Source organism: Hyla sarda, chromosome 6 (assembly GCF_029499605.1).
Source record: "Hyla sarda isolate aHylSar1 chromosome 6, aHylSar1.hap1, whole genome shotgun sequence".
NCBI lineage: Eukaryota > Metazoa > Chordata > Amphibia > Anura > Hylidae > Hyla > Hyla sarda.
This window is the reverse complement of record NC_079194.1, coordinates 202670221-202692293: the sequence shown is the minus strand read 5'-3', so window position 1 is coordinate 202692293 and position 22073 is coordinate 202670221. Positions and strand designations below refer to the sequence as shown.

The 22073-nt window shown below is 41.6% G+C and overlaps 1 protein-coding gene across 2 annotated transcripts in view; it reads right to left on the bottom strand.

Moving 5' to 3' along the window:
- Positions 1 to 22073, bottom strand: part of GNAO1 (G protein subunit alpha o1) — a 215412-nt gene that overhangs the window by 21188 nt on the left and 172151 nt on the right. The window contains exons 7-8 of one of the 2 annotated variants that reach the window (XM_056526266.1): positions 15268 to 15421; positions 13224 to 14344 (exon numbers count right to left, since the gene is read on the bottom strand). In XM_056526266.1, the coding sequence (XP_056382241.1) occupies positions 14157 to 14344; positions 15268 to 15421 (342 nt within the window). In that variant the 3' untranslated portion in view covers positions 13224 to 14156. Of the gene's footprint in view, positions 1 to 10256; positions 10411 to 13223; positions 14345 to 15267; positions 15422 to 22073 lie in introns of those variants that run through there. The other variant, XM_056526267.1, reaches the window with a different exon arrangement.

Sequence of the window (22073 nt, the reverse complement as noted above, 5' to 3'; positions counted from 1 at the left end):
AGCTATAACATTGCAAAAAAAAAAGAAAAGTGAAAAAAAATAAAAATAAAGATCATTTAACCCCTTCCCTAATAAAAGTTTGAATCACCCCCCTTTTCCCATAAAAAAACAAACAAAAAAAAAAACATGTGGTATCACCGCGGGCGGAAATTATAAAAATATATAATTAAACCGCACGGTCAATGGCGTACGCGCAAAAAAATCCCAAAGACCAAAATAGCGTATTTTTGGTCACTTTTTATATAATGAAAAAATTAATAAATCATCAATAAGTCCGATCAGTACAACAATGGTACCGCTAAAAACTTCAGATCACGGCGCAAAAAATGAGCCCTCATACCGACCCATATGCGGAAAAATAAAAAAGTTATGGGGGTCAAAAATGACAATTTTAAATGTATACATTTTCCTGCATGTAGTTAAGATTTTTTTCAGAAGTACGACAAAATCAAACCTATAAAAGTAGGATATCATTTTAATTGTATGGACCTATAGAATAAAGAGAATGTGTCATTTTTACAGAAAAATTTACTGTGTAGTAACAAACCCCCAAAAGTTACAAAATGGTGTTTTTTCTTCAATTTTGTCACACAATGATTTGTTTTTCCGTTTCGCCGTAGATTTTTGGGTAAAATGACTGACATCATTATAAAGTAGAATCGGTGGCTCAAAAAATAAGCCATAATATGGATTTTTTAAAGAATTTTAAGAATTAGGATTTTTTTTAAAGGTAAGGAGGAAAAAACGACAGTGCAAAAACGGAAAACCCCTGGGTCCTTAAGGGGTTAACTATCCTGATATGAACTGGGAGACTGAGACCTGTGAATCTCATAAAGGAAACAGGTTTCTGAATATAGCTAAAGACAATTATCTGTCCCAAATGGTACAGGGCCTGACCAGAGGGGGCACCCTACTAGACTAATTATTAAACAATGTACCTGACAGAGTAACTAAAGTGCAAATAGAAGGACACCTAGGAAATAGTGATCATAATATAATACATTATAACTTGTTCTTCAATAAGGGAATCTCGCGAGGGGCCACAAAAACAAAGAACTTTAGGAAGGCAAAGTTTGATCAACTCAGAGAAGCCCTTAACAATATAAAATGTGATTATGTCCCCAAAAACAAGAATACTGACACTTAATGGGAGACTTAAGAATATTTAAAATTCTCACTGTAAGATGCATATACCTTATGGGAATAAAAGGGTCAGGAAAAAAAGAAAACCAATTTGGATGAATACAAATTTTAAGAGGGAAATAAATGACAAGAATAAAGCATTTAAACTACTAAAACAGGACGGCAGTGAAGAAGCATTAAAAAGCAATAGAAAAAAAATTTAAATATGTAAAAAACTGATAAAAGCCGCAAAAATAGAGACAGAGACAGAAAGATTCATTGCCAAAAAAAACAACTAACCCCAAAATGTTCTTTAACTATATAAATAGCAAACAGTTCAAAAATGAAAGTGTTGGCCCTTTAAAAAATGATGAGGAAGAAATTATAGACGGGGATCAGGAAAAAAGCAAATATATTAAACAAATTCTTCTCCCCTGTATTCACCGAGGAAAATGAAATGCCAGGGGAAATACAGGGAGATAAGGTAAACTCCCCAGTACAGGTCACCTGTCTAAGGCTGGGTCCACACTACGTTTTGTCCCATACGGGAGCGCATACGGCAGGAGGGAGCTAAAAGCTCGCGCTCCCGTATGTAACCGTATGCGCTCCCGTATGTCATTCATTTCAATGAGCCGACCGGAGTGAAACGTTCGGTCCGGTCGGCTCATTTTTGCGCCGTATGCGCTTTTACAACCGGACCTAAAACCGTGGTTGACCACAGTTTTAGGTCCGGTTGTAAAAGCGCATACGGCGCAAAAATGAGCCGACCGGACCGAACGTTTCACTCCGGTCGGCTCATTGAAATGAATGACATACGGGAGCGCATACGGTTACATACGGGAGCGCGAGCTTTTAGCTCCCTCCTGCCGTATGCGCTCCCGTATGGGACAAAACGTAGTGTGGACCCAGCCTAAACCGGGAAGAAGTACAGTGCCGCCTACAAAAAATCAAAATAGACAAATTGCCAGGTCCAGATGGCATTCACCCCCGTGTTCCAAAGGAATTAGTGTAATAGAAAGACCCCTATTTTTAATATTCAGGGACTCTATAGTAACAAGGACTGTTATCCAGGACTGGCGCATGGCAAATGTGGTGCCAATATTTAACCCCTTAAGGACCCAGCCCATTTTCACCTTAAGGACCCGGGCATTTTTTGCACATCTGACCACTGTCACTTTAAGTATTAATAACTCTGGGATGCTTTTACCTTTCATTCTGATTCCGGAATAGCATCTAAGTGAAGGAAAATTTTCAAAATCTTCAACTTATTACACTCGCATGTTCTTGTAGACCCAGTTTTTGAATTTTTTACAAGGGGTAAAAGGAGAGAAATTACCCTAAAATTTGTAACCCAATTTCTCTTGAGTAAGGAAATACCTCATATGTGTATGTCAAGTGTACGGCGGGCGCACTAGAGGGCTCAGAAGGGAAGGAGCGACAATGGGATTGTGGAGAGTGAGTTTTTCTCAAATGGTTTTTGGGGGGCATGTTACATTTAGGAAGCCCCTATGGTGCCAGAGCAGCAAAAAAAAAATAAAAAAAAACACATGGCATACTATTTTGGAAACTACATCCCTCAAGGAACGTAACAAGGGGTACAGTGAGCAGGTGTTTGATGACTTTTTGTTAAATTTGGATGTGTAAATGAAATTTTATTTTTTATTTTTCACTAAAATGCAGTTTTTTCCCCAAATTTTACATTTTTACAAGGGTTAATAGGAGAAAATGTCCCCAAAAATCTGTCACCCCATCTCTTCTGAGTATGGGAATACCCCATTTGTGGACGTCAAGTGCACTGCTGGCGCACTACAATGCTCGGAAGAGAAGGAGTCACATTTGGCTTTTTGAAAGAAAATTTAGCTGAAATGGTTTTAGGGGGGCATGTCAAATTTAGGAAGCCCCTATGGCACCAGAACAGCAAAAAAAAAACACCCACATGGCATAATACTTTTGGAAACTACACCCCTCAAGGAAGATAAGGGGTACAGTGAGCCTTAACACCCCACAGGTGTTTAACGACTTTTCATTAAAGTCGGATGTGTAAATGAAAAAAAATATTTTTTTTTCACTATAATGCTGTTTTTTCACCAAATTTTAAGGGTAATATGAGAAATGCACCCCAAAATTTGTAACCCCATCTTTTCTGAGTATGGATATACCCATGTGTGGACGTCAAGTGCTCTTCTGGGGCACTACAATGCTCAGAAGAGTAGGAGCGCCATTGAGCTTTTAGAGAGAGAATTTGGTTGGAATAGAAGTAGGGGGCCTTGTGCGTTTACAAAGCCCCCTGTGGTGCCAGAACCTGTGGACCCCCCACATGTGACCCCATTTTGGAAACTACACCCCTCACAGAATTTAATAAGGGCTGCAGTGAGCATTTACACCCCAATGGCGTTTGACAGATCTTTGGAACAGTGGGCTAAGCAAATGAAAAAATTACATTTTCACAGACCACTGTTCTAAAAATCTGTCAGACACCTGTGGGGTGTTAATGCTCACTGTACCCCTTATTACATTTCGTGAGGGGTGTCGTTTCGAAAATGGGTACACATGTGGGGGGGGGGGGGATCCATTGTTCTGGCACCATGGGGGCTTTGTAAACACACATGGCCTTCGATTCCAGATAATTTTTTTCTAAAAAAGCCCAATGGTGCTCCCTCTCCTCTGGGCATTGTAGTTTTCCCGCAGAGCACTTTACATCCACATATGGGGTATGTTCTTACTCAGAAGAAATGGGATTACAAATTTTGAGGGCCTTTTTTTTCCCTATTTTCCCTTGTGAAAATAAAAAGCATTTTAGTAAACAAATTTTTTAATTTTTTTTTCATTTTCCTCCCATCCAACTTCAACAAAAATTCGTCAAACACATGTGGGGTGTTAAGGCTCACTATACACCTTGTGACGTTCCGTGAGGGGTGTAGTTTCCAAAATGGGGTCACACGTGGGTATTTATAGTTGTTTTGTGTTTATGTCAGAACCGCTGTAAAATCAGCCACCCCTGTGCAAATCACCAATTTAGGCCTCAAATGTACATAGTGCGCTCTCACTCCTGAGCCGTGTTGTGCGACCGCAGAGCATTTTACGCCCCACATATGGGGTATTTCCATAATCAGGAGAAATTGCGTTACAAATTTTGGGGGACTTTTTATCCTTTTACCTCTTGTGAAAATAAAAATTATGGGGCAACAACAGCATGTTAGTGTAAAAAAAATGTTTTAGCAGGCTGGCGTAGACCCCAACTTTTCCTTTACATAAGGAGTAAAAGGATAAAAAGCCCACCAAAATTTGTAAAGCAATTGCTCCCGAGTACGGAAAACTGTTTCCTTGAAATACAAGAGGGATCCGAAGTGAGAGCGCCATGTGCATTGGAGGACTAAATAAGGGATTGCATAGGGGTGGACATAGGAGTATTCTACGCTAGTGATACCCAAACAGGGCGCCTCCAGCTGTTGCTAAACTCCTAGCATGCCTTAACAGTCAGTGGCTGTCCGGAAATGCTGGAGGCTCCGTTTTGGAAACACTGCCGTACGATACGTTTTCCATTATTATTGGGGGGAGAGACAGTGTAAGGGGGTGTATATGTAGTGTTTTACCCTTTATTATGTGTTAGTGTAGTGTTTTTAGGGTACATTCACACAGGCGGGGGGTTTACGGTGAGTTTCCACCTAGGAATTTGTGCTGCAGCGGAAAATTTGCCAGAGCTCAAACTTGATGCAAAAAACTCACTGTAAACCCGCCCGTGTGAATGTACCCTCTAAATTCACATGGGGGGATTAAACCTCCAGCTGCTGCAAAACTACAATAAATAATAAGCAACATCTAAGATTATCTATTTATTATTGTTTTTTGTATCTCGTATTATTGGTCTAGGATACAAGACCGGATGAGTAACTGTACACCTCTATAGCTGTTCCACTTGGGTTATATGTATATTGGTACATTGCGCAAATCTAATTTTATCAATTTTTTTAATGGGTCACAAAATTAGTGTATTTTAAACTAAACTAGTAAAGGCTATGTTTTAAGAGCACTTCCTATGGGTTTCATTCCCTATTATATTTTTTCTATAATTGCTGGGAAGCATATTTGAGCATCATACCTACCGTAGGGTATTTACAATACTGCGGACCTCTATTCTAAAACTACAACTCCCAGCATGCACTGACAGATCGTGCATTCTGGGAGTTGTACTTTTGTAACAGCTGGAGGCACACTGGTTGGAAAACCTTCAGTTAAGTTCTGTTATTTAACCCAGTATTTTCCAACCGGTGTGCCTCCAGCTGTTGCAAAACTACAACTCCCAGCATGTGCTGATCGCCAAAGGGCATGCTGGGAGATGTAGTTGCGTACTTCCAGCTGTTGTATAACTACAACTCCCAGCACGGAGTGACCGTCGTTTGCTGTTTATGCATGCTGGGAGTAGTAGTTTTGCAAGATTTAGAGGGCCATGGTTTAGAAACCACAGCACAGTGATCTTCAAAATGTGGCCCTCCAGGTGTTGCAAAACTACAAATCCCAGCATGCCCAGACAGCAAACTGCTGTGTGGGCATGCTGGGAGTTGTAGTTTTGCAAGATCTAGAGGGCCTCGGTTTAGAGACCACTGCACAGAGATCTCCAAACTGTAGACCTCCAGCTGTTGCAAAACAACCAATCCCAGCATGCCCAAACAGCTGTCTGGGCATGCTGGGAGTTTTAATTTTGCAACATCTGGAGGGCTACAATTTAGAGACCACTGTATAGTGGTCTCCAAACTGTAGCCCTCCAGGTGTTGCTAGGCAACTCACTGGCTTCCGTAGTCTGCACCAGTGAGCCAGCCGCACGTCATCACCGCCCGCTGCCGCCGATGGTAAGTGACCTCCGGCGCCGGTCACAGGACAGTTCCCCCGTTCTACCCGGACTACTGTGGGTGGGCAGAAAGGGGGAACCAAATTCTAAACACCCCCCCCCCCCGATCTGCTATTGGTCGGTCGCTTCTGACACCTTACTCCTATCCCTTCAGGGGGATCGTGGGTGTCTTGGACAGCCTCGATCTCCCTTATTTTCCGGGTCACCGGAGACCCGCATGACTCAGAATTGCCGCAGATTAGCAGTCTGAATTGACCAGCGATTTGCGGGGATCGCCGACACAGGGGGTCTCAGGACCCCACCTGGGCATTGTCACGGGATGCCTGCTGAATAATTTCAGCAGACATCCCGGTCCGGGGACCGAAATTCCCACGGGCGTACAGGTACGCCCTGGGTCCTTAAGTACTAACCTGATCAGCTTTTATGAGGCGGCGAGCTGCAGACTGGACCAGGGGGAAATCGCTGGATGTCGTATATCTGGATTTTTCTAAAGCATTTGATGGTGCCACTTAAAAGATTGGTGCATAAAATGAGAATGCTTGGACTGGGGGAGAATGTGTGTAAGTGGGTAAGTAACTGGCTCAGTGATAAGAAACAGAGGGTGGTTATTAATGGTACTTATTCTGATTGGGAGACTGTTACTAGTGGGGTACCACGGGCGTTAGTCTTGGGTTCTGTTCTATTTAATATATTCATTAATGACCTTGTAGAGGGGTTGAATAATAAAGTAGCAATCTTTACAGATGATAATAAACTCTGTTAAGTGGTTAACACAATAGAGGAAAGTGAACTGTTACAAGTGGATCTGGATAGGTTGGAGGTTTGGGCTGGGAAGTGCCAGATGAGGTTCAACACTGATAAATGTAAGGTAATGCACATGGGGAGGAAAAATCTGGGCTGGGATTATGTATTAAATGGAAGAACACATGGGACAACTGATGTGGAAAAGGACTTGGGAGTCTTAGTTAACAGTAAATTTAGCTGTAGTGACCAGTGTTGGGCAGCTGCTGCCAAGGCAAATAAAATCATGGGGTGCATCAATAGGGGCATAGATGCCCACGACAAGGAAATAATTCTACCGCTGTACAAATCACTAGTCAGACCAAACATGGAATACTGTGTACAGTACTGGGCACCAGTGTACAAGAAAGATATAGTGGAGCTGGAGAGGGTGCAAAGACGGGCAACCAGAATAATGCAGGGAATGGGAGGACTACAGTACCCAGAAAGATTATCAGATTTGGGGTTATTTAGTTTAGAAAAAAAAAGGTTTAGGGGAGACCAAATAACTATGTATAAATATATCAGGGGACTGTACAGAGATCTCTCCCATAATCTATTTATACCCAGGACTGTATCTATAACAAGGGGGCATCCTCTATGTTTAGAGGAAAGAAGGTTTCTACACCAGCACAGATGGGGGTTCTTTACTGTAAGAGCAGTGAGACTGTGGAATTCTCTGCCTGAGGAGGTGGTCATGGTGAACTCTTGGATTCTTGGAGAATAACAACATTACAGGTTAAAGATACTTGATTTATAGGGACAGAACTTTGATCCAGGGATTTATTCTGATGCCATATTTGGAGTCGGGAAGGAATTTTTACCTCGAGTATGAGTGTTTTTTGCCTTCCTCTGGATCAACTCAGTAGGGATTCATTAGGGTTATAGGTTGAACTTGATGGACTCTTTTTTCATCCTTATGAACTATGTTACTATGTTAACATCATTCTGATTGCAAGGGCTGTGCTATAACCATGGGAGCCCAGATGTGATCAACAGTCTGGCCCCTACGTCAAATTCCAGGATTAGAGTTAACCCTGTTATACCTGCGGTTGGCATGGCAAAGGCCCTCAAGCCTGCCATGGCCTAATAAACTGTATTGTCAGTTTTTCATCAAAAAGAAAAATACATATGGTTTTGTCACAACTTTGAAAGACCCATATAATAAAGTTAACACACTACGTAAACAGCATGGTGAGGCCACCCGTACTCAGGTTTGCCTCATGTGCAACACTAAAACATGTCATAAAGTCTTTACAAATAGCAATACCGCTTTAAGTGTATACTAATAGAGCAGATTATTTTTCCATATGGACACACGGCCAGATTACTTACAACCACACAGAGGCTGCAGTAAAGCAGAAAATTTTTTATAAAAAGGACCTTCATTCAGCATGTCACCTCAATGTGGACTACACAAGACACCAGACAATTCTTGTTATACCAAGAACAGGGCGAGAAAAAGGACGAGGTTATAGCTGTAAAAAATGGCCACAAAATCTGACAGCCAGCTGCCATATCGCTTTAATCTTTGGTTAGACATCTTTGTTAAATAGCATTTTCCTGTCTAATTGTTGTCTCCAAACTAAGCAGAACCTGAGGTATCTGAAAAACCCTTGCATAGAAGCAAAATGGGATATATAAAAAAAATGGAATTACAAGTGCCTGCGATATGGCCAGATGGAAGATTACTTAAAAATCTGAATGAAGTGGCCAGTAGTAATAAAACTCCTCAAGAATTAGATGGTGAAGAGGCATCAACTAGTGGGACCCACCTAGCAGCTCATACTGAGGTATCACATATTTGTGGCAAGAAAAAAAAAAAGACATGCACCTATTCTGGTGGATCAAGCGAATCAGAAACTGGGATTATCAGGACTGGTTAAAAAAAAAAATTTTTCAAAGGAAGAGATTTTGAAAACAAAAATAAACAATTTGGGTGAAAAGTAATATTAGGGTATGTTCACACTGAGGAATTGGAGATGAATTTACTCTAGTAATTCTGCTCACTTATTCCGCTCCAACTTATCCTCAAAATAAGGGTTCTCTTGACTTCTATGGGCTTTTTGCTGCCCCTTTTCACACTGAGGAATTTCTGCTAGCAGAATTCCCATGCTGAATTCTATTCCACCTGAGAAATGAACATGTTCATTCTTCAGGTGGAATCTGTGGCTTAAAGTCCACTGAAGTCAATGGGATTTTTTTACTGACATAATGAGTTTCACGTGAAAATTTCATGAAAATTCTGGAGGGAGAAAAATAGTAAAAATGACAAGATTACCCTGACAAAATAATTCCTCTTCAACCTACCCTTACTGTTATTCATTTTTTGTACCTAACAGGGTTATTCTACATAAGGTGACTCTAGTAATTAAATGTCATACAGTAATGGACATGTTTGCCAAGGATCTGTGCTTGTGTTGGTGGTAAATGGCCATGTCCTGTGTCCCTCATCATGCTGCTGGCTTGTTTTTGGGAATTGTCATACAGTAATGGACATGCTTACCAAGGATCTATGCTTGTGTTGGTGGTAAATGGCCATGTCCTGTGTACAATCCTTTAGTTTCAAGGTAGGAAGTGACTTATTTCCCTCCTACAGATCAGTCCCCCACCCATTGCAGCACAGCACAAAGCTGTGGATCTATGTGATGATAAATGCACGCACATGTGCATCGGTAATATCAGGAGGCTGGCTTCACACACAACAGACAAAGCAGCCAATCCCCTATTAGCACCTGACTTGTGTAGGCTGCAGAAAATAAAGAATGACAAAGAAATTTCATACCAGCCACCAAAAATAGGTAAGTGAAGTATATTAGTAACTTTGTACCTTTATTACATTTTAATAACCAAAAATCCTGGAATACCCCTTTAAAATGTCAGAGGTGTTTTGGGGGATGGCATATTGTTTGTTATGTATAAGGCTAGGCACTACAGAATTTCCGCCTGCAATTCCGCTTTGAAATTGCAGGCAGAAATTCCGCTTTCTAAAATGTATAGTGTAGTGTATGGGTTTCCGTTCACAAATTCACACTTCTGAATTTGTAAAGCGGAATTTGTGAAAGGAAAATCCGCAAATTTCTGCCTGAAGAATGGGGTTGCTCATTCTTCAGGCGGAAATACTCGCAGAACACATTGCAGTCTATTGGAGACTGCAGTGTCTGAACGGTCCTAGCGCCCACTGATTCAGTTGGCGCTGGCCGCACTCGGACTCTCCAGGCGGACATTCCGCAGTGTGAGCCTAGCCTAACTGTGCCACAATCTATGCCAAAAAAGAGTAAGCTATGCAACAGAAAATGCAAGGTTTTATGATCTTGGATTCCGTGAAATTTGCATCTAAAATTGTGTGAAATAAAGTTTGCATGTACTAAGCCGTGCCCCTTTTTGTGAACAAGTTGGGTGAAGTTTTTCATTTACAAGCTACTCACAGTCAATTCTTTATGATTATTTAATTTATTACAATATCCCCCCCCCCACCCGTCTTTCAAAAACAGGGCACAGTTCTCACCTGTGTACTCTGGGAAGCAGATAGTCAGAGGGGATTTCTTGATCTTCTCAGCAAACAGGTCCTTCTTGTTGAGGAAGAGGATGATCGATGTGTCAATGAAGAACTTGTTGTTACAAATGGAGTCAAAGAGCATTAGCGACTCGTGCATTCGGTTCTGCAGCAAGGAGGGAGGAGAGACAGGAGGTGGAAGACAGAAAGAAAAGGAGAAAAGGAGTTAGGCTGAGGAAAGAGGAACGGTTACCAGTGTAAAACAAAGAAAAAAGGAAAACCTGATTATTAAAGTCTAAAGTTTCCTCCAAGAATCTTGCATTAAGTGTACATAAGGTCCAAGTGGTCCACTAAGCGCTAACTGAAACATATCATACTAATGTATATGTATACATAATAATGTGTAACTAATGATGTGATACTAGTAATAGCAGTAAAACATACTTTCACATACTTTCTGGTCTTAAATTCCCCCAAAGTCTCTAAGATTTCTTTACGAGTTGACTAAGCAACACAAAAATAACACCAGAAAGTAAGAGTTACCTAAATATGAAAAAAAATATTGAATAGTTAATAGTAAATGTTAACATAATAATAATACAGCAGATAAAAGCCACAGCAGACAACATGCAAAAGCAATTATATCATTATCGGTGGTTCTAGCTATAATAGTGAACAGCTCAGCGCCCAATACAGTCATACTGGGCAAGTGAACTTTCTACAGTAAAATAATCTATTGTATGCATTGTAAAACAGTGAAGTTTAATAAAATAAAAAACACATGAACAAACAGTAATAGTCCAATATGGCAGCAGTATGCAGTCTTTAGTAAGCTACACTGAAGCATAAAACCTGCCAAGAACAGTAGATATTAAGACTGAATACATTATGGTGGTATCTGCAGAGTTATGTGTTTTATTTTTTGTGGTTTTTAGAACTTTAAGAGTTTTTTGTTGGTATAATCCAGTCAAACATAGATCAATTTGCACCACGAGAGAGGAGTCAAATGTCATATCCCCCTGAAATAGTATGAAGTCCTATAGCGAGAGCTGCAGTTTATACTAGTCTACTTCGGACGGATCATGTAGATCACTATGGGTGCCAAGACACTGCTGATGGATCAATATGCAGCATTCTGCATCTCAGCATCTTGATCATCTGCCCAGCTACTACTATTTTGCAGCAAATGCAGATACGCCCAATTAACCAAGTCTGAGCTAATACTGGGCAATAAATGGCAAATACAAGGTGTCTAACAAGTCTTTTCTTTTAAAGGCAACTTTACATTATTTGCTGACTGGACCACTAGTCATAGAGCTGGTCCCTGGTGGCTACTCCCCACCCCACCAGCATTTATTGATAGATCGCTACCTAAATCCAAAGAGAGAGAGCGATCAATCAAGGCTGGTGGGCCAGTGAGAAGCCACAGGGGACCACCCTGATGACTTGGGGTTCAGGTAGCATGAAACGGGAAAAGACTGTGCTTGAAGTATTTTTTCTCCCGTCAAAAAAAACGGAAGAAAAAAGGGATACAGTAAATTTAACATTGAAGTGTATGGAAAACGAATGAGCCTTTAATGTCATCCGTTTGCATCTGTTTTTTCAATCCGTTTTTACTGCTGAGCATGCTCAGAACAAAAAAAATGTTGTTTATTAACTGAACAATAACGGATACAAATGGATACAAACGGATAACATCCGTATGCATCTGTTATTGTCCTTTTTTTTTTTTTAAGTCCGTTTTTATTTTTGAAGGGAGAAGAACGTAACGGGTCTAGACAGCCGTGTGAACGCAGCCTAAGTAGGACGATGTGAGTCATTGTAACTGTATGTAACAAACAACAAAATAACAAAAAGGGCTACTGAGCACTTCTTGGTTGTGGACAATGAGCGGCTATATTACATGACCCCAGTCATGTAGTCATGAAAGTCAGCAGCTTTAAAAAGAAATCATGACATGCACTTAAAGGGGTATTCCAGTGAAAAATATATATTTTTTAATCAACTGGCTCCAGAAAATCTTAATCTTACCAGTACTTATCAGCTGCTGAAGTTGTTGTTCTTTTCTGTCTCACCACAGTGCTCTCTGCTGACACCTCTGTCTGTCTCAGGAACTGTCCTCTGGACAGTTCCTGAGACAGACAGAAAAGACAGACAGAAAAGAAAAACTCAACTTTAGCAGCTGAAAAGTACTGGTAGGATAAAGATTTTTTTTATAGAAGTAATTTACAAATCTGTTTAACTTTCTGGAGTCAATTGGTTTTCTTAGGTCTGTCATAGTGACAAGTTGGTGGGTTCATCAAGAATGAGTGGCTGGGAGGAAGGGTGGGGCATCGTGACTAATTACCTGGCGGATTAAAGTTGTCTTTTCTCTAGTGCAGCATTAGGGGAAGTGTATGGGCACATGGTCTGAATGGTGTGCCCTATATCTACAAGGTACTGGGAAGGGTTTAGGGGACCTGATAGGTGTCCTTAAAATGAGCACTGCCATTTAACTGGATACTTTGTTATACTCCGTACAGAGCATGGGGAAGGTATATAATACAAGCGTTCTTTCTGGTGTTGGTTTTCTGTTAGGACCTATTTGAGGTTTATGAATAACCTGAAAAGTGAAAAAAAAACACACAAGCTATGTGTCCCAGCATTGTTGCACCCACTGCTATACTTTATTACCAGAGCTTGTGGTATAGTTGCAGCTATGACATGATACCATAGTGCAGTCACTATGCCACACTGCCTGACTATAGGTGGCTTTAGTAGCTGTGTAGTCCAAGGTTAGTACACTTGTTTTACAATCATTCACAAAAAGTAATAAAATAGAAGATAAAACATTACAAGTCACAAACTACACCCCCACCCCAACACATACAAATGCTGAACAATCATCTGTCTTGTACTTACAGTTGAAGAAAACAAATATATGCAGAATATTCATTCAGTACCGGGTAACACTCAGGGACGCGAATATTAGACACAGATCAAACTCTTTATATTGCAGTGTTTTAAAACTTTATTAACATACACATGGCCAGAATTTCACAAGTGTCATGGAATTCCGCACAAATTAAAAAATAAAGTTATAATAAATTTAGAATTGGCAGCAGTAGGAGATTGGCGGGAGCATCAATCCACTGTCCCAATCTACTCCCCTGTAGATGTGGAGGAAAAGGGATGGGGATTTGTGCAAGCGCAGGTATCGATACGAACCACTAAATTTCTTAGATCACCGCTTGCTGGAGCAAGAACCTAGGAATTGATAGAGCAGAATCCAACCTAGAATTTGGCACTTCATTTAAAAGGAAACTGGATATTCAGAAAGGGTGTTTGATGCGATATGGAGATCATTGTTGGAGAGACTACTGAGGCACATGTAGGCATTGTACCCTCACAATATATAAATAGGTGAATAAAATTGTTGAATACTAGGCACTGTAAAGGCACATTTACATGAAGAGGTTACAGAGCACCGTATTACTCTGATCCTCAATACTATTGTTTACACCATACTGATGGAGCAATAAAGTGTATGGATGATCAGTTAAGTCATTCAAGAACATCATAGGAGATAATCTCTGAAGACATCTGTACTCCGTATTCAGATCTGGGCAGAAGTTCATGTAAACAAGCCTTTAAACAGAGTCATCTTGAATGAAGAGCATTTAAAAATAAGGCACAACGTATGCTTAGATAAACAAGTGAATAGGTATCTAAGCTGCACACGGTGGGTGTGAAGTACATGCCCTGAGCAACAGTGTTTAGGGCATAGTCATCTAAGGCATGTAAGTATATGGCACTAATAGTCAAAAAGCACAAGGTGCCACTGGAGGTGTCCATAACGTGTTTGGGTCAAGGAAGGGAAAGATAATCTCCATACAGGTGCCCACTAGGCAATCATTTCATAGGAACAGCAGATCAGTACAAGCCACAACCACGCAGGTTATTGGCAATGATGACATCTGTAACAGCATCAAACACAAACTGGATATTGTTGGTGTCAGTAGCGCAGGTGGTGTGCGTGTATATCTCCTTGTTCGGAGACTTGTTCCGGCTTTCGTATTGATGCTGAATGTGGGCTACACCCTCAGTAAATGAATTAGGACCTGCAAGAGAGGAGAGAGCAGCAGGTTTCTTCATACATATGTTCCATCATACATATTCAGCAATAGAAGAGAGAAAAACATACTGTGCATATCTAACCCTACAGATGTGACAGAGGGGTGTTTGGGAGACACAGAATATACAGAAGTACTGTATATGTCTTCAATGTGTACAAACATATAGAGTCAAATCACCTTGGCCCAAAGGAAACTTCAGCTCATTTATAAACTTATAACTTATACAGCAGATGCTTATATTGCTATATTACTTAGTTCATGGGGCTCAATTTTTTTCTCCATAAAGTGTATCTTAGGTCAGAAACAAAAATGTTAATATTCTTGTGCTACCTAACCATTATCTGGTAGGAATCTACACTAAACCTGAGCAGTGTCAGCACATGAAAAACTAGGCCCACTGGGCTAAGCTGACCCATTGTGATCTGGGTAAACATGCTCTTTGCTTGTCAAGCTTAAGGTTGTGTAGATAGGAAGCACACTGTGCGTGGCAACATACACATAGAGCTGGCCAAGGAACTAAGCAGGGGTACCTGCTACATTGCAGGATGGCATGTCGTTTTTAAACCCATGGAAAGATCTGACTATGTAACGTCTTTGGCTGTATTTTGGATTACTTTTTTTTTTAAAATTGTGCCACTGGGGCCAGTACTGCACAAGATTAAATGAATCTTAAAATTCATTAGATCACCCCACTGTACTAAAGTTTTGCTCTTCAGTAAGGTCGGTACAAAGAAATGATTGGCAGAGCCGATGTGTAGAAGAATGCTGACAAGTCATTTTCCACCTACAAAAAGCATTCTTAGCATAAAGCATAAAGTTATGGCTACAACCTACATGTGACCTAGATTCATCATTGGCCAGGAGGAATAATGTGACGTATGCTGTCTATACTGTGGCAGTATGTGTACCTGTGTATTCCGGAAAGCAGATAGTAAGTGGAGATTTTCGGATTTTGTCCTGGAAGATATCTTTCTTATTCAGGAACAGGATGATGGAAGTGTCAGTGAACCACTTGTTGTTACAGATGGAGTCAAACAGTTTGAGGGATTCATGCATTCTGTTCTGTAACACAAATAAGAGCTGCATGTCACACAGGCTCAGAACGCGTCTGCCCTGAGTACACAAGGTGCACACAGACATGACAGCTATAGCTGCACAATATGATGTATGTGCTCCTCTGCAGAAACTCATATTTTAAGCACATGCAATGTAGTGTCATCAGCACCTATACCCAGCCCCACACTGTCCATCCCCCTTCTACTCTAATGTCTCTTCCCTCTCCATATCTGTTTGCATGCTCATGCTTAGTATGGACTCAGTCATGCTTTTTCTACACTGTGTGTACTGTTTGGCGGTCTTGAAGTCATCTTGTGCTCCACTCATGCTGCTCTGGGTGTACTCTTGCACTCTTGTGACCACTCCTCTATTTGCAGTGGTGTTATTTTAGGCCAGTCACACTGCCGCTTACCATCATTCACACAATGTACTTGGTCCATCCCATCATAGACATGCAGCTATCTTGTGTTAGATCCTTACCATGCTTTCTTTAATACTTCTGTGGCTCCTCGTTTCATATTCTTTTCCTTATCCGTCAACATTAAGCTTTCAGCCATTTCGCTAACTCTGCTCTCCAGCCATACTGCCTTGTAAGTCTCTTTCTATGCCTATTACACTGCAGCTATTCACACTTACATATTCTGGCTCTACAAAACCTTCTATACAACTATGTGCTACCTTTTTGTGCTCTACGCTTCCATATTTCACCATCTATCATTTTATATTCCTAACACGAGTGAAGGTGTATAATGACAAAGCCACAGGGGCAGTATAGAGGATGACATGTAATGTTATAGGGATGGGTTTCTTCTGGATCAGTGCATGCATCATGCATTGCAAAACAGTGGTAGATTTCTAAGGATAGGGCCACACATAACGGATATGCAACGTATTTTACGCTGCGGATCCACTGGCGACTCGACCCATTTTTTTGCCTGCAGCTTTTGCCACCCCCCGTTCCCCAATCTCGCTCTGCCCCTGGCCTGCTCACAGTGGTAATCTGCCGCTACGAGCAGCCAAACAGGAGACCTGCGAGTCGCCAAGTCCACTCAGGCATCGTGGAGCAGCCTCGATGTCTGTGTACACTGCAAATGCGCAGTGCACTCAGACATTGCGGCTGCTCCGTGACAACAGCTGGAGGCACAAAATGGGGCGGGTCACCGGCAGATCTGCAGCGTAAAATACGCCGCGGATCAGTTACGTGTGACCCTACCCTAAAGGAAAAAGTGGCCAGGTAGATCCTTACTACTGCAAGATAACATTAATTCAGAACATTTGAGGCCCTGATATTAATGGAAACTTGGACAGGTGTCGAGTGACCTGGCAAAAACCTTGTCTTAGGATTCTTATTATAGATCTATAGGTAAGAGAATATACAAGGTATGACCAGAATGGTAGATTGAGCATAGATTTATAGTAAGAGCTCATAGAACTAATGCCAGAGCAAGAAGCGGAATCAGACTATAAGCACAAGACAAGGTCCTTCAGGACAGGGCACTCCCAACTGTGTACAATGTACTGCTATCTAAACATGAAGCTTCATACCTGCTGAATCTGAAGGGTCTCTCAATGTCTGCAGGATAGGTAGCGGTGTTAGAAAGGACTGGACGGCAGAGGAAGAAAAGTGCTGAAGACGCAGAGGTGTTTGGAGAAAGAGAACCGTGCAGGCTGTGCGAGTTACTCCCCAGCAGGACCACGAGAACAGAAAGCAAGTGAGCAGAGGCACGAAGCAACCAAAAAGTCATGAGGTTAACACCAGACGGCAGGCCACACTGGGAACAGTTACGGCGTGCGGTTAGTGACGAAAGGACCTGTTTACTTCTCAGCCAAGTTGCTGCACAACACTTGACAATAGGGAAGGTGCAAGTCAACATTACCAAGAAACAGTAAATAGGACAAGAGGAAGGCAGAAGGGATCTGTGTCAGAGAAAAACCCACATTCTTTCCTCTTAAAACTTTTATATAACTCCTGTGATATACAAAGAACACCATCTACAAAACAAGCCTCTGGCATTGATAAAAAAAAAAAAACTAATCATGAAAACATTATCAATACAAGTTATTACAGGGTAATTCTTCATATTACATACACAACATGCATGACTGAGTGACAGATTAAAAACTTATGAAGTGAACGGCTACACAAACTATTAAGTGGTCATTTGCATGGCTGTTTCCAGATACATACCGGTCCATCTTAAGGCTTTTTACCAAATGGCATAGATTTTTATTCATTCTCCCCATTCTGGAGATCACACAGGAGTCCCAGCAGTCAGACAGAAAATAAGTTGGATGTGGATAGGGGATAACTGGTTAACCCCTTTAAATTCCTGCTACTGTTTCTTATTCCTATAGTAAATGTAGCAGGCAGTGGTCAAGCATGTGTGCTGACACTCTATTAACCTACTATGGGACTGCCAAAGATACACTGCTCAAAAAACAAAGGGAACACAAAGATAACACATCCTAGATCTGAATGAATGAACTAATTGTATGAAATACTTTCGTCTTCACATAGTTGAATGTGCTGACCACAAAATCAAATAAAAATTATCAATGGAAATCAAATGTATCATCCCATGGAGATCTGGATATGGAGTCACACTCAAAATGTAAGTGGAAAACCACACTACAGGCTGATCCAACTGTGATATAATGCCCTTAAAACAAGTAAAAATGAGGCTCAGTAGTGTGTGTGGCCTTCAAGTGCCCGTATGACCTCCCTACAACGCCTGGGCATGCTCCTGATGAGGTGGTGGATGGTCTCCTGAGGGATGTCCTCCCAGACCTGGACTAAAGCATCAGCCAACTCCTAGACAGTCTGTGGTGCAACGTGGCGTTGGTGGATGGAGCGAGACATGATGTCCCAGATGTGCTCAATCGGAATCTGGGGAATAGGTGGGCCAGTCCATAGCATCAATGCCTTTCTCTTGGAGGAACCCAGGGCCAACCGCACCAGCATATGGTCTCACAAGGGGTCTGAGGATGTCATCTCGGTACCTAATGGCAGTCAGGCTACCTCTGGTAAGCACGTGGAGGGCTGTGCGGCCCCCCCACACCATTACTGACCCACCTCCAAACCGGTCACTCTGGAGGATGTTGCAGGCAGCAGAACATTCTCCACAGCGTCTCCAGATTCTGTCATGTCTGTCACATGTGCTCAGTGTGAACCTGCTTTCATCTGGGAAGAGCACAGGGTGCCAGTGGCAAATTTGCCAATCTTGGTGTTCTCTGGCAAATGCCAAACGTCCTGCACGGTGTTGGGCTGTAAGCACAACCCCCAACTGTGGACGTCGGGCCCTCATACTACCCTCATGGAGTCTGTTTTTGACCATTTGAGTGGACACATGCACATTTTTTGCCTGCTGGAGGTCATTTTGCAGGGCTCTGTCAGTGCTCCCCCTGCTCCTCCTTGCACAAGGCGGATGTAGCGGTTCTGCTTCTGGGTTGTTGCCCTCCTATGGCCTCCTCCATGTCTCCTGATGTACTGGCCTGTCTCCTAGTAGCGCCTCCATGCTCTGGACACTACGCTGACAGACACAGCAAACTTTCTTGCCACAGCTTGCATTGATGTGCCATCCTGGATGAGCTGCACTACCTGAGCCACTTGTGTGGGTTGTAGACTCCGTCTCATGCTACCACTAGAGTGAAAGCACCGCCAGCATTAAAAAGTGACCAAAACATCAGCCAGGAAGAATAGGAACTGAGTGTGGTCTGTGGTCACCACCTGCAGAACCACTCCTTTACTGGGGGTGTCTTGCTAAATGCCTATAATTTCCACCTGTTGTCTGTTCCATTTGCACAACAGCAGGTGAAATTGATGGTCAATCAGTGTTGCTTCCTGAGTGGAGAGTGTGATTTCACAGAAGTGTAATTGACTTGGAGTTACATTGTGGTGTTTAAGTGTTCCCTTTATTTTTTGGAGCAGTGTAGTTAGAACAGTGTTCTCGGTGGTGTGGGGAAAGTCATTAGACTGGCTAGATACTTAGCAAGTATTTTGTTGATAAGTGAAAATTTATAATTTCTTAATACAGTCATGAAAAACTACTTTTGACATGCCGCTCAGACATGTCAAAAGTTGTTGATCGCACTTGTCTCACTCCTCAGAACTGCTGTGATCATGAGTTATTAGCTGGGGAAGTGGGTGATATTGCACTCCGCTCCCCGGCTGTCCAGGGAGATCTGACCTTTTCTTGGCATAGACTTATATGTAGAGAAAAAGGTCTGAGACGCACACAGCTACTAAATACTGAACTATTAAAATGCTCGCAAAGAATGATACGTTTTACCTGACCTATGTTACTGCCTGTAAGTGGATGTGTAATTAAAAAGCTCCATGTACAAATACCATATAATGGGGGCCCTCATCTAAGAGCCAGAAATATACAGTCATGGCCGTGAATGTTTTGATCCCGGAAATTTTTCAAGAAAATGAAGTATTTCTCACAGAAAAGGATGGCAGTAACATATATTTTGCTACACACATTTATTCCCTTTGTGTGTATTGGAACTAAACCAAAAAAGGGAGGAAAAAAGCAAATTGTAAAAGAGTGTCTCTCTCTGGAGAACCTGACATGTTCATGCATTACAGGAGCAATCCAACCATTAAAAAAAAAAAAAAAAAAAACACGGAGTAATTGTTTTTTCCCCCTGTGGTGGCGCTGCAGGGGAATTGCAAATTGCCTGGCAGGTTCCCTAACAAATGACGGCTAACTTCTTCTGGGTGCCTCGGCAGCAGGACAATCTGGCATCAGGTTATACCAGGAGACCAACAAAGTTCCTCAAGAATTATTAATATAGATGTGTTAAATTCTGGCTTAAAGGGGGGTTCCCACCAAATACATTTATTTCCATGTTTTAGCTCCCCCAAACCTTCTCAACCACAGACATGTGGGTGACAAAAAAAAAACTCAGAGACTCAGAACCTCCAGGAACTATTTTCCACCTATTCTATAGTAAGTGTTAAAATAATACACAGTATAATATAGCATGTATTTTTGGAGGTACAGTATGTATGGTATGATAACTTTGTGTTAGTGATTGAACTGGTACATGTGGTAACTACATCTGGTCCGTTTCCCACACATATATGTTTTGTAGGTAGAACTCAATAGATAACACTACTACACTTTTGAGTCCCATTAACAAAAATATACATTCATAAACCAGACTAAATGCAGTATCTAGTGGACTATGGGTGCCCAGCAGGTCCTCTGCTGTACATGGCAGAATAACTTTTCGGTTGCATTCCAAATGGATGGAGCCCCAAATGTGATGTGAGGCCTAAGTAATAGTATTTTGTTTTGGGTATTTTCAAGCTTTGTAAAGACTTACTTGTTTGACATCAACCCTAACATGAGTTCAGTACAGAGTGTACAGACCATGGGAAAGTATTACGACCAAATTCATTAGCATTTTTGTCCCGACAAGACAAAGTAATAAAACCTATTAGCTGCCCTGGGCCCACGAGATCCATGCAGAGGGAAAAGAAGAAGAAAAGGTTAAACTGTATGAATCAGATCCAGAATTGGAGTTCAGCCACATACTGCTCTGTGTTCACTCCCAAATTCCTCTTTATTCTGTCACATATCACAAGTGCCACTGCAGATTCACACAGATCAGTATGCAGGGCCCATCCACTATTCCATTTGAGGGATTTGCATAGTCCTTCGAGGGAATACAAAACCCTTTTCTCTTCTCTCTAAGCAACCGGCCATTTTCAAATGACTATTTAATGTCCTTCTACCTATAGCTAGTGTTGTCCTGTATATAAATTTATTAGGTTATGGTCATTCTTAAAGTAAAGTCATTTTACTTCAGTGATCCCTCAACTTACAATAGTTTCAACATACAATGGTCTTTTCTGGACCATTGTAACTTGAAACCAGACTCAACATACAATGTACAGACAGTCCAGATCTGTGATACCTGTCAATGGCCGGAAGATCTGACCAATCAGAATGGGCATTCATAGGTAAAACCCCTGTATTACTGAAGCGTATGCACTGACTGGTGTCTGGTAGCACCCTCTACAGTACAGGGAGGTATTACATGTTCTGTACACTTTACCTGTGCCAGGGTTAGCTGCTCCTTCGGACACCAGGTGAGGGCGACTCCATTACTTTTTTAGGAAATTGCGTGTACTGTACAGGACCCTGAAGAAGCATCTGTCCTCTACAAAGACCAGTGTTTCCCAAGCAGGGAGCCTCCAGCTGTTGCAAAACTACAACTCCCAGCATGCCCGGACAGCCTTTGGCTGTCCGGGCATGCTGGGAGTTGTAGTTTTGCAACAGCTGGAGGCTCCCTGCTTGGGAAACACTGACATAGACAGTGATTTACAGCTCCCAGCAGATCTTTCCTAGTTATATATGTAAGGATTTGCTGTATCTATATTAGTTATCTACTTATTTTTCTTTAATTCTCACTTTTTCCTATTTTTGGATGACATTTTGGTGCCTTTAGAACCACTTAACCAGGTTTACATAGAGTTATGGTCTCAACCTACAATGGTTTCAACATACAATGGTCGTCCCGGAACCAATTAATATTGTAACATGAGGGACCACTGTATATATTTTTATAGTAGGCGCAGCTCTGTTTTTCTCTTAAAAATTGATGAGGGTCTTGCTAGGACTCTAATAGAGGATAAAGTGACTGC